At 42.0% G+C, this 16,119-nt stretch overlaps 1 protein-coding gene across 8 annotated transcripts in view; it reads right to left on the minus strand.

Moving 5' to 3' along the window:
* MAST4 (microtubule associated serine/threonine kinase family member 4) overlaps positions 1-16,119 on the minus strand; it is a 613,695-nt gene that overhangs the window by 411,945 nt on the left and 185,631 nt on the right. For 3 of the 8 annotated variants that reach the window (XM_055554694.1, XM_055554693.1, XM_055554691.1), the window contains exon 3: positions 1,246-1,370. In XM_055554694.1, the coding sequence (XP_055410669.1) occupies positions 1,246-1,370 (125 nt within the window). Of the gene's footprint in view, positions 1-1,245; positions 1,371-2,270; positions 2,417-16,119 lie in introns of all 8 variants that reach the window. The other 5 variants (XM_055554690.1, XM_055554692.1, XM_055554701.1 and 2 more) reach the window with 3 other exon arrangements.

A 16,119-nucleotide genomic window follows, 5' to 3' on the forward strand; every position in this document is an offset into this window, starting at 1 on the left:
GGGCTGCTGTCTATGGGGTTGCACAGAGTTGGACACAACTGAAGTGACTCAGCAGCAGGAGCCCATGCTTCTAACAAATGCATAAATATTTATGCCATGTGCCAACCTGTAGGTGTAGAGAGAGTGCTGGAGCTGAAAATAATAACCATTTTCAATGATTCTAGAAGAGAAGGATCCAGGCAAGAATCACCAATGAATATGGAATCCAAAGGAAATTTTTGATAAGAAGAAACATGCTTGGATGGCCTCAAAGTGTCTCCCTGCCAAAGGCTTATTGACTGCAAGAGAAAAGTTCTAACTGTGGAGAAACTAGCCAATGCCTTGTCTGGGTGAAAAAAATTAACATCATAATGATGGGCAGATGGACATATCATCACCTGCCCATGGCATGACCTGAAAGGATACAACATCCCCAATGTCACATTCTGGGCTGGAATGTAAAACCCAAAGCTCACTGTAAGAAAACATCAGACATACCAGACACTGTCATATGAGGAATATTCCTTTAAAAAATGGGGTGGGGATGTCACTTAGTCTTCAAAACTGTCAGCGTCATAAAGGGCAAAGAAACACTGGGGAGAGTTTCCAGATTAAAGGATAATTAAATACAAGACATGACCCCAGACTGGATCCTCTGCTGAAGGAGGGAAAATACTATAGAGGACATTATTGGGCCAATTGATAAAAATGAAATACAGATGGCAGAGCAGATAAAAGACTTCTTTCATGCACAAATTTAATGAAGTTACCTGCGATAACAAAAGGCCATGATATATATAACCTATTCTCAAAGAGTTCAAAACATTATATGCGAGTGTATATACATATACACGGAGAGAGAAATCAGTACAGCAAATAGGCAAGAGTTAATACTTAAACCCAGGCAAAGGATCAGCTGGCGCTGTATGTATTTGTCTTATTCGTGCAACTTTCCTGTAAGTTTGAAATTATTTTCAAATAAGTTTTTTGCTTTAAAAAAGCTGAGAACCATTTTCATTTCTTTCGAGGGAAAAGTTGAGACAGAGTTAAGTTTACAAAAATATTCCAACTTAGATTGAAGGGGAGAATCTGGTAAAAACCAGCACACTGGAAACAAAAAATTTCAGTGTCAAATCTGAGCTTAACATTAAATGTAGGTTTAAGTTCAAATCTAGAGCGATAAACTCAATGAATTTAGACCTCCCTACGTCGGTGGTAACACGGAGCAAAGCTAACCGACCGCAGACAGAGCCCGACGACACTCACCAGGCTGGCGGTGAGCGAGGGCGCCGACTGGCCCAGGGCCTGGCTGCGCATGCGCACGAGGTTGGACGTCTCCGCAGAGGTGGCCCAGGCTTGCCCCGCTGCCGGGTTTGGAAGGAGATACCTGCCTGTTGGGGATAAAAAGAAGGCAGTATGAGTAGTGGGCAGAATGGCAGTGCTTCTGTAGAAATCCTTATATACCATTTCAGCCGTACATTACAATTATATTGTATAGCACCTGGAAGCAGATTGTTTCAAGTCTGGAGATTCAGTTTTAGGTTTTGATCCCAAGTTCCCACATAAACCCAGGTAAGTCTCTTCATCTCCAGAATTTGTAGGGCAAGAGGAAGGGTCTTGTTACTATGTTGAGGAGTTGAGGATATATATATATATATATATATATATATGTATATGTAAACATACAAAGCATCCTCAGCATTGTGGAAATGAACATGTGCATTTAGAAATGTACTTTTAAAACAGCTAATATGGAAAGTGATATAGGAATGCACTAGGAAACTGTCTACGAAGATCATGACCGACAAAAGGAGGAGTTGGAAGCCTTTCAAGGTGAAATGGGGCTGGTGCCCTTTTCTCCCAGCTTCTCTGTCTCTGAAGCTACTGGTGTTCATCCAGCTGTGTCCACAGGACAGATGATGGTATCCATTTGCATAAAGCAGGACATTAATGTCAGTGTAGGTTCAATGAGCAATTTACATCAACCTTGAACTCATATATATGTGTATGTCTTTAAAAGTCAAACAGCTGAACCAACTCACATTGTATTACTTCTTCAGTGCACGGATTAGACTAGTTATCAACACATAAGATATACACCTTTATGTTAGGATGGGTGTGAATAGTCACATAGTAATGAAGCTCAGTAAAAACAGAGACCATGTTTGATATTTTGCTGTAGCACAGTAATTGGTCATAGCAGGTACTCATTCAATATTTGTTGAATGATGAAAGAACAAGTGGGCACTTCTTTCCCAAAAAACACATGAAGACAATGAAAAGACAGTAACCAAACCGTAGATTCTCCTCTATGGGCTGCATGTATGGGGACTCCAGCTTCATCCCTCCAAGATTCATGAGGACTGTGGCCCGTGTGGTTGGTAACCCTGCAGCAGAAGTAGCACTGTGCCTGGTATTCTCCCCAGCAGGTCTGTTCCTTATAAAAGAACCCCCATATCTTTCCTTAGGCATGCACTTCACAAGCACCCACTGGTTAATAACTATTGATATATAATAACAATTGAAATATGTATTAATATATTGCAATATATTAACTATTGAAATAAGTGGAAATATATTAACGTATTAAATGGGCTTCCCAGGTGGTACAGTGGTGAAGAATCCACCTGCCAATGCAGGAGGGAGACACAGGAGACACAGGTTCGATCCCTGGGTCAGGAAGATCCTCTGCAGGAGGAAATGGCAACCCACTCCAGTATTCTTGCCTGAAAAATTCCAGGGATAGAGGATCCTGGTGGGCTTCAACCCATGGGTTCGCAGAGTCGGTCACAACTGAGCATGTATGCACATACCATATTAAATATGTGAGAATTCATATTTTATGGCAAGACAATAATTTTTTACATACAAAAATGCTGACTGCCCATTCTGACCCCCCAAACTGAGGGGTCACTTATTTAAGACCTTCTCCAAGCCTCAGGTTCCTCAGCTGTAAAACAGGGGTAAACTTATAGGGCGGTGCTAAAATTAAAAAAAAGAAAACACATCATATAATGAACATTCAATAAACTTAAAAAAATAAGCCAAAGAGCTATGCAACACATGAGGGATGGCAAGGTGAGCAAGACATAAAATTTTGTTAATCCACTGGAACAAATAATCACATTAAGAAGCATTTACATAATGTTTATTATCCTGTCATAGGTAAGATTTTAGATGTTATTCCTAGTCCCATCCTAGGAATCAAAGGACTGTTACAAATTGGAGGGTCTGATAGCACAACACTTGGAGTATTTTATTCCTGCCTGGACCCCCATTAGTGTTAATAGGGAAAAGAGGACAACAGATGGGTTTAAGGCAGTCATTAGAAGGCATCAACATTGTGCCATAGTTGATAGTGATTACATCAAACTTTATACAAATTTTCTTTCTGATGACTACCAAGAGCCTCTGGAAAGTGTGTTGCTGCCGTATTCATGCATCATTTGCTGCCTACGATTTAAGAAAATTAGCATCTGTCAATGCATTATTCAGCTGCACAGGGTGGAAATTAATGGATAATACCATTCCCACTCTGTTGTAGGAGAGGTGAGCTTGCCTAGCAATCTGGCTGCTCTATTTGAATGCTGCATCAAGCTTGTTGTTACAACTGGAACTTTGATCAGCTTTGTGTTTTTTGGAAACACATTGCTAAAATTCCAATACGCTTATTAAAACCTTTATTAGGTACTGTCTACTGACATAACTAGAAATTTAGAGGCAATAAAGAGAGGTCCATATTAAAGCTGAAATCTGTTGGTCAGAGTGAAACAAGAATTTGTCAAGCTTAAACCACAGAGGTATGGGTTATTGGAATGGAGTTTTATACTGATTATTGTCACTGTTTTGGTCACAGGGTCTTTACTCAACAGAGTAGAAAGATCTGCAACCTTTTAAGGTTATGTACAAAAATAAGTACATTACTAAGGCTCAGATTGTACCTTGGTTCTATCTAGGTTACATATGGTCTTTTTCCTGGTTTGAGTTTTCCTTTGTTTTCATCCTGAAATTAAAAAAAAAAAAAAAAAAAAAAAAACAAGAAGCAAGACCTCCATAAACACATGTCCTCAAACATGAGATGTATGCTTTCAAAGATGTATGCTTGAAGTATCCCTCTGAAGTAGGAAAATATCAGGTCAGCAACAAATTCAGCAGAATGGCTATATAAAGAATTAAATATAGCCTCTGGAGACCTACATTGGCATCAGAGAATAATGGTACCTGCTTAGATTTAAAAGCCTCCAGTAAGTTCCCTATCACCTGAAATGCAATACAGATTTAGCAGTCAGGCTATGGTCTTAACATTTTGGGTTACTTCTCTTGACTACAAATAGGACAGTAAAGGGAAAATAGACCTAGGAACTCTATATACAAAGAAGTCTTGAGAAATGGCTTCTGGTGCTCAGTTATATATAAGAATGCTGGCAAAGTTTGACTATCCCTCTAAGGTAGCCACCAGGAAGAAAGGGAAGCTCAGGTGGCCCGTGTGTTGCTCTCAAGGGTTTTGGTGAGGGGCGGGGGAGCCACAGAAGGGAGGAACGGAGAATGGGGCAGCATTACAGAGGCAAGAGCTGGGACAAAAAGAACAGTGGGCAGCTGGCACGGTGCTGGCGCCACAAGCACGCAGAGGGGGCCACAGGCTCCCGTCTCTCATCCATCAGCTTTCTTTTTTGGGCTGTCACCAGGCTCTACCGTCACCAGCATCTACGGAAGCTCCACAGCAGTCCCCAGAAAGTTCACATCTACCAGTTCACCCTCCCTGCTGCCTACTGAAACCTCCCTTGCTAATTCCACTTTGGGGTATATACACACAAAAAGTGAAAGGAAGGACTCAAAACAGAAGCTTGTATCCCACGTTCAAAGCAGCATTATTCACACTAGCCCAAAGGTAAAAACAACCCTAATGTCTATGGATAGATGGATGGATGGATGGATAACCAAATGTAGCATGTACAAACAATGGATTATGATTTAGCCTTTGAAAGGAGAGAAACTGACACATTCTACAACATGAAGGAACCTTAAAACATGCTAAGTAAAATAGGCCAGATACAAAAGAACACATATTATAACATATCATATGATTCCACTTATTTGAGGTCCCTGGAATAGTCAAATTCACTGAGATACAAAGTTTAACAGTGGTTACTGGAGGGCTGGGGGAGGAGGCCCAGCCAGGAATGAAGCATTATTGTTTAATGAGTACAGAGTTTCAATTTGATGAAAAATTTCTGGAGATGGATAGTGGTGATTGTTGCACAACAATACGAAAGTACTTAATAATGCCACTGAATTGTATACTTAATATACTATAAAGTACGAAAGGTTAAAATAGCAAGTGTATATTTCCATACACATATACATACACACCCTCCCTTGCCTAGCTAAAACTATCATACCTTATATAGGAAAAAATGAGGGGGTCCTTTTGTTGTCCAAAAGAAGGTATCTACAGTGAACTCCATCAGGACCTGCTTTCACAAATTATACTCAAATTATACTTAAGCCCTCCAAATCATTTACTAGTCAGAGGAACTGAGTTTTTCAAGACCTCTGCAAACTTTCAAAATGGAGAGAGCTTAAAGAGCGTGCTAAGACACTGACGGTACCTGGACAGAGTCCACGAGTCAGCAGCCATCGCCCCACGTGCACTCCATCATCATCAGGATATTCCTCTTTTATGCCCCATTGCTCAGCCCTAAACATCGGTTCCTGCATCATAGTGGCTGTCGTGCTCACAGGCAATTACAGGCTCCCTTTATTCATCTTCAGCTGGGCTGCTGCAACACAGAGACACGGTCTCTTTCATCTTCCCTCTCACATGGGTGACTGACTTCCAATTTCTTGTCCCCACTGCAAAAGAATAACTATACCTAGACAGCATTGACAATGCTGCTAAATCATTCTTCTTAATGGCATAAATAAATATAATTTGAGAAACCAACAGACTTGTGACCAGGGAGGGCTGAAGTTCACTGACTCCTATATTGAGCTGCTATTCTAGCCTTAAAAAAAGAAAAAAAAAAAGTGTGTGTTGACTCACACAAGAAAAGTCCAAAGCATAGGCATGACCCCAAGTCCTTGAAGACATCACTGCCTACTAGCCAGGGATATCCACTGACAGGAACTGAAAGCCAAATGAAGAGAGAACACATACTTTTAGGGAGGCTGGTTGTCACAGCGCCGTGATGCCAATGGGGTATCAAGGTCTGATTCAAATTAATCTCCCAATGCAGCAGTCGAGTCTTCAGACTACTAAGACCCATCCCCACCAGAGATGCCCAATTTCACTTCTTAGAATATTATCAGCAGCATTCTATATTAAACACGAAATGGCAAGGCAACATTACTAACCACATGGGCCTGATGAGGTGACAAGGTGCACGCATGCTAAGTTGCTTCACTCATGTCTGACTCTTTGTGATGCTATGGACTGTAGCCTGCCAGGCTCCTTTGTCCATGGGATTCTCCAGGCAAGAATACTGGAGCAGATGAGCCATGCCCTCCTCCAGGGGATCTTCCCGACCCAGGAACAGAACCTGTGTCCTTTACATCTCCTGCATTGGCAGGCAGGTTCTTTACCACTAGCACCACCTGGGAAACCTGACAAAGTTAGGGGGACACTTCAAAAGGAAGCTTGTAGCAAGCAGAGCAAATAGCAGATGCTAACTGATAGAGCAAGCTCAGACTGACTGGGTCCATGACAAATATGTCAAGGAGTCTCTAAAGCCTAATTCCATACCCTGAGAGAGCTAGGGACCGCAGAAAAATACCAGAACAACACACAACTATGGAAATCCAAGCCCCTGGACAAACCACAAGGCTATGGAGCAGCAACTCAAGCTGCCACTGCCACTGTCGACTGCAGTTTTTAATCAAAAGTAACTTTGGAAAATGTGTCAAGATGACTCAACAGTACAGTGGTCTTTTCATCCCCAGTCACAGAGAGACACCCTGTTACCCTTGCCATTGAATGACAAAAGGGCAAAAATGCCAACACGTGGTCTATTTTAAGTGGAAACAATTCAGATCTACACTTAAAGAGAAATATATTTGGCTTCTTTTCTTTTCCCTTAACCTGTTCTGAAAGAAGAAATATTTCTTCTCATCTAGTGAGATTACCAAATTCTAATAAGGGAAGCTATTTGGATCATATGAGTTAATACACGAAACAGAGCTTAGTAAGCTTTGGTGTTCCTATTGTTTTTAGTACTTGACTGCTGCCTTTTGATGGACCTGCTGCTAAGTCGCTTCCGGCGTATCCGACTCTGTGCAACCCCAGAGACAGCAGCCCACCAGGCTCCCCCGTCCCTGGGATTCTCCAGGCAAGAACACTGGAGTAGGTTGCCATTTCCTTCTCCAATGCAGGAAAGTGAAAAGTGAAAGTGAAGCTGCTCAGTCGTGCCGACTGTTAGTGACCCCATGGACTACAGCCCACCAGGCTCCTCCGTGCATGGGATTTTCCAGGCAAGAGTACTGGAGTGGGGGCCATTGCCTTCTCCGTTTGATGGACCAACACCCAGCAAATTCTCCCATCCTGCAATGACAACCAGCCCTCACCAGTGACTCCTTGCACCTTTCATGGGGTGATTGTCTGGATATAAAATTCCTATCAAAAAATACATAATGGTTTGGCTCTAAGCTCCAGCTGTACAGACCAAAGGCTAACGTGACAACTTAAAATTGATTTTTAAGGAAGTATTAAATAGAGCTACCCTAATGAGAACATGGTAATATGAATCTGACACCAAGCAGCGTCGCCTGCAGTGTCGGTGTGAGTGAGGGCACCCGGGAGCCGCGAGGGGATGGTGTCTAAGTGACACCGGGCACAGGTCAGAGTGAACATCTGCAATCTAGCCTCCCTCCATCCTCGTATTGAAATATAATTCAGCAGAATGAATTGCTAGACATGTCTAAACCCCCTGGGAAATGACAGATATTGATGAATGCTGTTGGGAAGATATATGGAAGGAAACGGCAAATAAATAGAACCATTTTTTCTCAGAGTCATTTTGCGGATATGTGGAGCAGCTGTTAAACTACTTGTCAGCTCCCCGTGCTCTCTTCCTCTCTCTCCTTCCTCACCCTCCTCTGCATTCTCTACACCTTTCTAAACCCTCCTGGAGGACCAGCATCTTTTTAAAATAATAATCAAAGTCATAAGAGCCATCTCCTCCTCCCCTGTCATACTCTGGCTTCTCAACCAGTTAGTCCAACCCTTTCCAAAATTTCATTCCATTCGAACATGTTGGCTGCCTGCTCTGGATCCCGGAAAGACAGCTGACCCTTGAACAACACAGGCTGGAATGGCACGGTTCCGCTTACTTGTGGATTTTTTTCAGTGGTCAACATTGCAGTTCTGCCCAAACTGTGAAGGGTTCAATCTGCAGATATGGAACCATGGCTGGAGGGAACCATGGTTAGAGACGGTTGGCTTTAAGTTGCATGAGGCTTTTTGACTTCGCAGAGGGTCGGCATCCTCAACCACTTCATTGTTTGAGGGTCAACTGTACTTTCAATTTTTAAACTCATGAAATGAAATGGCTGAATTCAAATCCACTAGCCTTTGGCCCCAGCCATAAAGCTCAAATCTAAAATTCAAAGCCTGACTACTGCCACACAGTAGCTGCGTGACCTTGTTAACTTCTTAAGCCTCAAGTTGCCATAAATGCTCTTTAAAATGGAAATGACTGACCAACATCTTGGGGTGACTGTGAGGACACAGAATGTAAACTGAGAGCCTGTTATACCATCTGGCAAACAGAAGGCCCACAATAAACAATGGCTTATTACCCTCTCTACTTTCCGTTGCTAAACAACTCTTCCTGTGAAGGGCACTCCTCCTCAGTGTCATCCTCAAACTGGATCAAATTCTTTCCAGCTCAGGGCCCTTTGGGATACATGCCATTCATGTATTGGGTTCATTCATGAATTCATTGGGATTCATTCACCAAGTGAGCTCAAGAGCGCAGCGCGGGAAACCAGTCAGGCAGGGATTTGTACCCTGGTTTCAACATTTATTCGCTGGAAACCCTTGATGAATGACTTTCCCTTAGCTTCCCTGTCCAGCCCTCAGGTGGGGATGATTGTAGGTAACACGTGTCAAGTGCCCAGTGCGGTGTTGAACACACACACGGTGTGTTCAGTGCTGGCTCGGGTCCCCTCCAAGATGCTTTACCCATTTTGGTATTATTGGCATTGAATCCACAACCAGGGCACTTCTTGCCTTACCTTCCCCCATCAGCCATCTGCTTCTATGGGGCTGCCTGTGTATAGAATGCCCTTTATTTCTGTACACAATATGCTTTCCTCCACTGGAAACTCAGTGTCAGCTGGAAATATATCTCATCTGTCTTTGTAGTCCCACCTTGCACCTAGTACACAGAACCTACTAAACTTTTTACAGAATCACATACTTATGTCTATACATATTAACTCTCCATTCTGTCTCTCTTATATTTCTCCCAAGGTTCAGATTTTTCCATCTTTGTTTAAATCCCTATTGCCTCAAATAGGACAAGACCCTGATTCTGGGAAAGACTGAAGGCAGGAAGAGAAGGGGACGATAGAGGATGGCATCACCAATTCAATGGACACAAGTTTGGGCAAACTCCAGGAGACGGTGAAGGACAGGGAAGCCTGCAGTCTATGGGGTTGCAAAGAAGCGGACGCGACTGAACAACATTGCCTCAAATATTTAAATATGGTTCAGCTGTTTGTTTTGTAACCATAACAATAGTGAAAAGGCTCAGCAGCATTAAAACGATACAAAAACATCATGTCACTTCTCCTGGCTTTGATATTCTCTTCTAAAACCCTTCTCCAAAAGGATCTGACACCACCACAAAATGCTGTCTGTTTCCAAAGCAAACTGATGAACCTGAGTACACATGAGAACAATTTGTAGTCAGTAACTTACTTTTTGGAGAAATTAAGAATCCTACTCAGTAACATTCTTTTGCATGCTAGGATGCTTTGATTGACACACCCAAATGTCACTGGCATCCTGAGATGGTAAACATTCTGACAACTGCCCTACATCTAAACAGTTATGACAGAGGCCAAGGAGGAATTGGGGATCGAGAGCTTTCCAAGAGAAACAAAAAGAACAAAGGCAGCCACAGAGAGAAAATAAACTCCATATGACAATCTAAGCAAAAACTTCCAGACACATCCAAATTTCATAACAAGTTCTATATTTTTATAAGGAAACATTTATATTCAATCTAATTCACTCACCAGTGTATTTCCAAATATATTTCTTTGGAACAGTTTCTAGTTTTATGTTGGTTTTTGTTCCTAACAATTCAAATTCTTCCTCCTGAATGTCTATGTATGCTTCCTAAAGAATATACTATTCTTGTCTTAAGAAATCTTTGTTGATACTGGTTAATGAATAAACAGAAAATCTAAGACACAGCTGTAAAATTTCTCCCCAAATACTGCATAGTAGATCTCGTCCAGCACTTTCAAATGACAATTTATTAAAATGCCCTGTTTCTGGGATGGGAGATCTCAATCAAGGACTAATCAGTCTTCCCCAGCCTTTTTGGCACCAGGGACTGGTTTCGAGGAAGACAACTTTTCCACAGACTGGTGTGAGGTGGGGGGAGATGGTTTCGAGATGATTGGAGTGCATTATATTTGCTGTGTCCTTCATTTCTACTATTATCACATCAGCTCCACCTCAGATCATCAGGCTTTAGATCCTGGAGGTTGGGGACCCCTGGACTCTGTAACCCCTACTAGGAAAGTGAATGTCTGTTCTACCTGGTTTAAAAGTGATAGGATTCAGGAAACACGGTTATCCAAACTATAGCCCTGCACCCCAAATTAAATTCTAACAAAGTCACTTAGTGCCTTGCGAAATATGGCATTGCCCTTGTTTTTAAGAAGAGAGAAATTTAAGCCAGGATTAGTCTCATGAATGCTTCAAGCACTGCTTGGAAATTAATGACCAGTGTAGGGTTGGAATTCAGGCTTTCTATTTCTAGTCAATTATTTAGCCCCTGACTTCTGAAAGTTCAGGTGACCTTACAAACTTCAGGTGAATTCAGCCCTGAATTCCAGGGTCAGTGCTTCATGTCTTAAAGTAACAGTATCACTAGGCTATTTAACATTCCTTTTTAGGGAATTCAGTCATGCTTATGAGGAAATCTGTGCTCTGGGGCTCAGGTAGCCATTTGGTTGTTCCAATCATCCTCCAAATTGTCATCTCTCAAGACTGAGAGCCTGATCATTTTCTTCCAGTCATTCATTAAATGCATTTAACTTCCTGCTGTTTGAGTTCACAGAGAACACTGTGCCTGCTGAAAGATTGGCAGTGGGCATATACACACAGACTTTCACATACTGACACCTCAGATCTACCTATGGTTGTCTACAAAGCTGGTCCTGTCTCCAAGTGACCTGTCTCCAAATAAAGGAAGGGAAGTGGGGCATGAGAAAGGATAGAGTACTAATGTCCATGTGTAAGGCCCCAGGCTCTTGCCCCTTCTACCATGCATGTACCTATGAGACAACATCTCTCATAAAAGCCTCAGAACAGACCCTTGCTGTAGTTACTGATAGAGTTACCAGATTTTAGAAAAATATAGGATGCCTAAATAAACTGGAATTCAAATAAATCTGAATATGCATACTCCAAATGTTACACTGGCCACCTCTGTGCTAAAAATATTATTCCTTGTCTCTCTGAAATTAAAATTTAACTGAATGTCATGTATTTTATCTGGTGACCCTATTTCCTGAGCACTTAGGATTGTCAATGCAGGAGGCTTTTTATGAGGGTACAGGAAAAGGAATCTATTAAGTAGTAAAAGGGACGATAGGTACACAAATAAAAGAAAATTAAAAGTGATCCATCCTGGAAGAAAAGAACAATGTAAGATGGTAACAGAAAAGATAGAGTGAGAGTGTGGCTGTGAAAGTGATGTGAAGGGGTTTGAAATGGAATGTGAATGTAACAAAGAATTGTGAGCTTCATCTCCCTGTTTTGTACACTGGAGATGGGGGTCTCATTGCTCCGGGTCTGTGCATGTATCACCTACCATTATTTTTCCATTATTTATACATACCTGTGCAGACAAAAGCTAGCAAAATGGAGTGAAAACAAAACAATAAAAATACTTTGCACTGAGATTCCTGGCAACCAAAACAGAGAGAGAAGCACAGTAAGAAACCCAACTCTCACTACTCAGCAAAAGAAATAATTCAAATTTATTAGACCAAGTTAACCCCCTTTTCCTTGTTCTGAGCTTAGAGCAATTTGTCTCTGAGGTTTTAATAAAAGGGCAATGGTAGAGTTGTTGTCTAGAGTACTTTAGGGCAAAAATGCAGGTGCATCTTACATTACGCAACACTAAATAAAAACTAAGGACGCGATGTTGTGTGTACACATGTGCTTGTGAACGCCTAAGTCTCCTTTACAGGGACTTTCAACTGGGAGTTAAGGTACCTTAAACAAATTCTTTTTCAAGCCTAATTTGGTGCAGTGGTAATGATTTACACAGTGGTCAGGACTCCACCTGTGTTATTCAGAAAAAGAGAAACAGACTTTTAAATGGTACTGTTTTCTCTCTTCAAAAGTTTTACCCCCCAGGGATCAAGTCAGCAAGGAGTTAAAAAACAAGGAGGCTTACTTTCAGCTGTCCCTTCAGGCCTTGGTGGGATGCAGGGGCCTGAGACAGTACTGTCAAAAAACAGAGAAATGATCTGGCTAGGCAGACACAAGAAAATAAATTTAGCCCTGACAATATGCATTGATTAAGTACTTGAAGGACAACAGAACATGGCAATGACAAAAGCAGGCTACCACCACCAGGGTCAGTAATACATCAGAAACACTAATTTTTATCAATCTTTAAACATCCCGGTTGGTGGCATTTGCATTTCTTTGCCTACTCTTGTTCCTGTGGAGATGACAAAAAGTCAGCTTCATTTTCAGTTTCCATCCAGGAAGTTAAAAGTAAGTCTACATTCCTGATCTTTGATTAGCCCATGAAAATGAGTTTTAAACAGGAGATGGATGGCCTGGTGTGCTCGGCCTCAGAGGACAGAACATAACTGCCATCCAGGGAAGGAGGCGGGCTTCCCCGCTCAACAGTGGAGCCAGGATGTAAGTGTGAAGTGAGAAAATGAAGCAAACCAGTGTCTGCAAAGACTCCCACTACTCCTCATCTTGCGAGCTAAAGGCATTTACTACTTAAACTCCAAGGGACCTTGAAAGTATCTGGTCCAATGTGCTTATTTTACAAAGAAGACTGAGAACCAGAAATAAAGCCACAGCTACTGAGCAGTTGACATGGGACAAAAATCTAAGCCTCAGATACCCATTTCAGGCCCTTCTCATCACACCTTGAAAAATCAGCACAGATGTTGAGACACTCCCCAGCCAGACAAGTCACTTGCTTCCCCGTCTTTACATCCCGTTCAGTGTGAGTCAGGCATTCCATTCTCCTTCATATCTGTGTCTCCCCTAGTCACTACTGTATTATAGCCAACTGCCATGTCCGTGTTTTCCAGAGGACTTACCTGTGGCCTCATTTACTGATTGCAGCACATGTGCAGCTAGCACACACACGCACCTTCGTGCAGTGGCACTGAAGTTAGATTGTGTGTAAGAAAGCATCGCCACAAGAGTCAGCTTCGCACCTGGGTGCCAGTGTGGCGGGGAATGGCAGCACCCACCATTTCCTTGCCTTTCCCAACCTTACCTCCGCTGACTCAAAAAGTGCTGTATGTGGGATTTAATAATCAATACTAATTTTCCATTATTTAAATTCATAATTTCATATTCTTAACTAATACAATTCATTCAACTTCTGTGACTTTCTCATATATGCTGAAGAGTCACAGGGGTCTAATCACTTCACCCCTTAAAAACAATATACGTACAAAACATATATCCAAGTTGTGTGTGCGTGTATATATATATTCCAACTGTATATATTCCAAACTTGGAATCAGCATGCTTCTCAGAACCTACAAGTACACAGAGCATGAAGGAGAGGAAAACCATGTCCAGCCATGCCCAGGCCTCAGTCCACTCTATCAGTTAAACAGATTCTCAGAGGAGCACTGAAAAAAAAAACAAAAAACTGGGGAGAAAAAAGGGAATATGATTATGCCCCTTCAAAAACTTCAATCCCTCAATAAAAAACCTGAAATCAATTTTCTGTTCTAAAAAAAAATTTTAAGAACAAGCAACTTAAATTTTTGATATATGGATTCAATGAATTCATTTTTTCAATCAGGAATAACCAAAGTCCATCATTTACAGAATCACACTTGACTATAAGAAATAAGGGGGAAAGACAGAGCGTGAAAACAGGGAGAGGAATTGGGAGAGAGATGAACAGCTTTGGGAAACCTAGTTCATACATCTTTGGTTAGTTTCTGTTAAGTTTCTTCATTAGTCTAATTGGTAGAGAGAACTTCCTTATATAAATACATTTGGACACATACAACCTTTAAAATAACGCCAGCAAAAACTTTAAATGACCACGAGGCACTCTCTTCTTTGGGGTTACTTTGACGAATTTCAGTCACTGTTTTTGATTACATCCGACATACCCAGTAAGGTCCAGAATGACATTTTGCAGGTGATCACAGTTTAGCTCTATTTCAGTATGCAACTGATGCTCCTATGCTAGCAGTCTTGGAATTCTATGTCACAATGATTTAAGGCCCAAGCTACTTTTGGCCTCACAGAAGGCACTTCAAGAAACTTAAGAGAAATCAGATCTTCTGGCAACAATCTGTTCTTAACACTTGGGACTAATTTTAAGTCCTTCAAACTCTATCTGGTACAGAACTTGAGAAAGGACTTCTGAAGAGCTGGATTTGCTGATGGAGCAGGGCTGCCATCCGGAGTTCCTGCACACATAAAAGCAAATAGCTCAGCCTCTCATCTGACTCTCGATACACAAGCAACACATTTGAGTCCTCAAGTCCTCATGTAGGTTCTTCCTTCGGTTCTCCTCTCATGCCTGACATCACTTCCTGTGATGCCGTCAACAGTGCAAAATGTCTGAGGGAGAGAACTGAGCCTCAAATAGGACTCTGCAGCCTGGCTCTGAACAAGCTGGCCGCTTGGCAATCCCCAGGTAGCAGGAATAACCAAAGTCCATTATTTATAGAATCACACTTGAACACAAGAAATAACGGGGAGAGATAGGGAGAAAAAGAAACAGATAACTGGGAGAGAGACTGGAAGAGAGATAAATTGCTATGGGGACCCTAAGCAGGACTTGGGACCCGCCATGTGATGCTTCCCCCCCACCCCCATCACCAGGAGCAATGACTCATGGGTAGGCCATCTGCATGGATGATGAGCTGCAGCAGAAGGCCCCTGACAGCCAGCCACGGGGAGGCAGCTTCTGCCAAAGGAGTGGGCTAACAGCTGTGTGCCCCATTAAGTGGGAGTCTCAGGAGAGCTTTCTACGCTGATATGGAGAGGCTGCCAACACAACATACACCGAAATCACCATCTTCCAATTAGAACACCTAGATAGAAAATAAAATATCCAGACAAACTGACATGGGGCAGTGAAGACAGCAAGTGATTTTGGTTTGTTTGTTTTTTAAAAAGAGTGTAATTGCTTTACAATGTTATGTTAGTTTCTGCTATACAACGCAGTGAATCAGCTATATGTATATAGCAATATGTAATCAGCTATACGTATATACATCCCCTCCCTCTTAGACCTCCCTCCCTCCTACCCACCCCCATCCCACTATACAGGACAGAATGGAGGTTCCTTAAGAAACCAAAAACAGAACTACCAGCAAGTGATTTGTAAAGGCTGAGAATCATGCACCCTCACCAAAAGGAAGATGCTAAAGGATTTGCCTTTTGATTGTTCAGTGACTCAGAAAAATAGTTAGAGATACTCTGCAGCCTCATAAACCATTGTTGATGAAGTACACAATGTTACAAGTTCTAAAACAGAGCACTAGAGCAACTGAAGAGAATCCCAGCTCCCAGTTATATGCCCTCTACCCTTGCCTGGAAAATCCCATGGATGGAGGAGCCTGGTAGGCTGCAGTCCATGGGGTCGCTAGGAGTCGGACACGACTGAGCGACTTCACTTTCACTTTTCACTTTCCTGCATTGGAGAAGGAAATGGCAACCCACTC

This window comes from Bubalus kerabau, chromosome 18 (genome assembly GCF_029407905.1).
Source record: "Bubalus kerabau isolate K-KA32 ecotype Philippines breed swamp buffalo chromosome 18, PCC_UOA_SB_1v2, whole genome shotgun sequence".
Classification (NCBI taxonomy): Eukaryota; Metazoa; Chordata; class Mammalia; order Artiodactyla; family Bovidae; genus Bubalus; species Bubalus kerabau.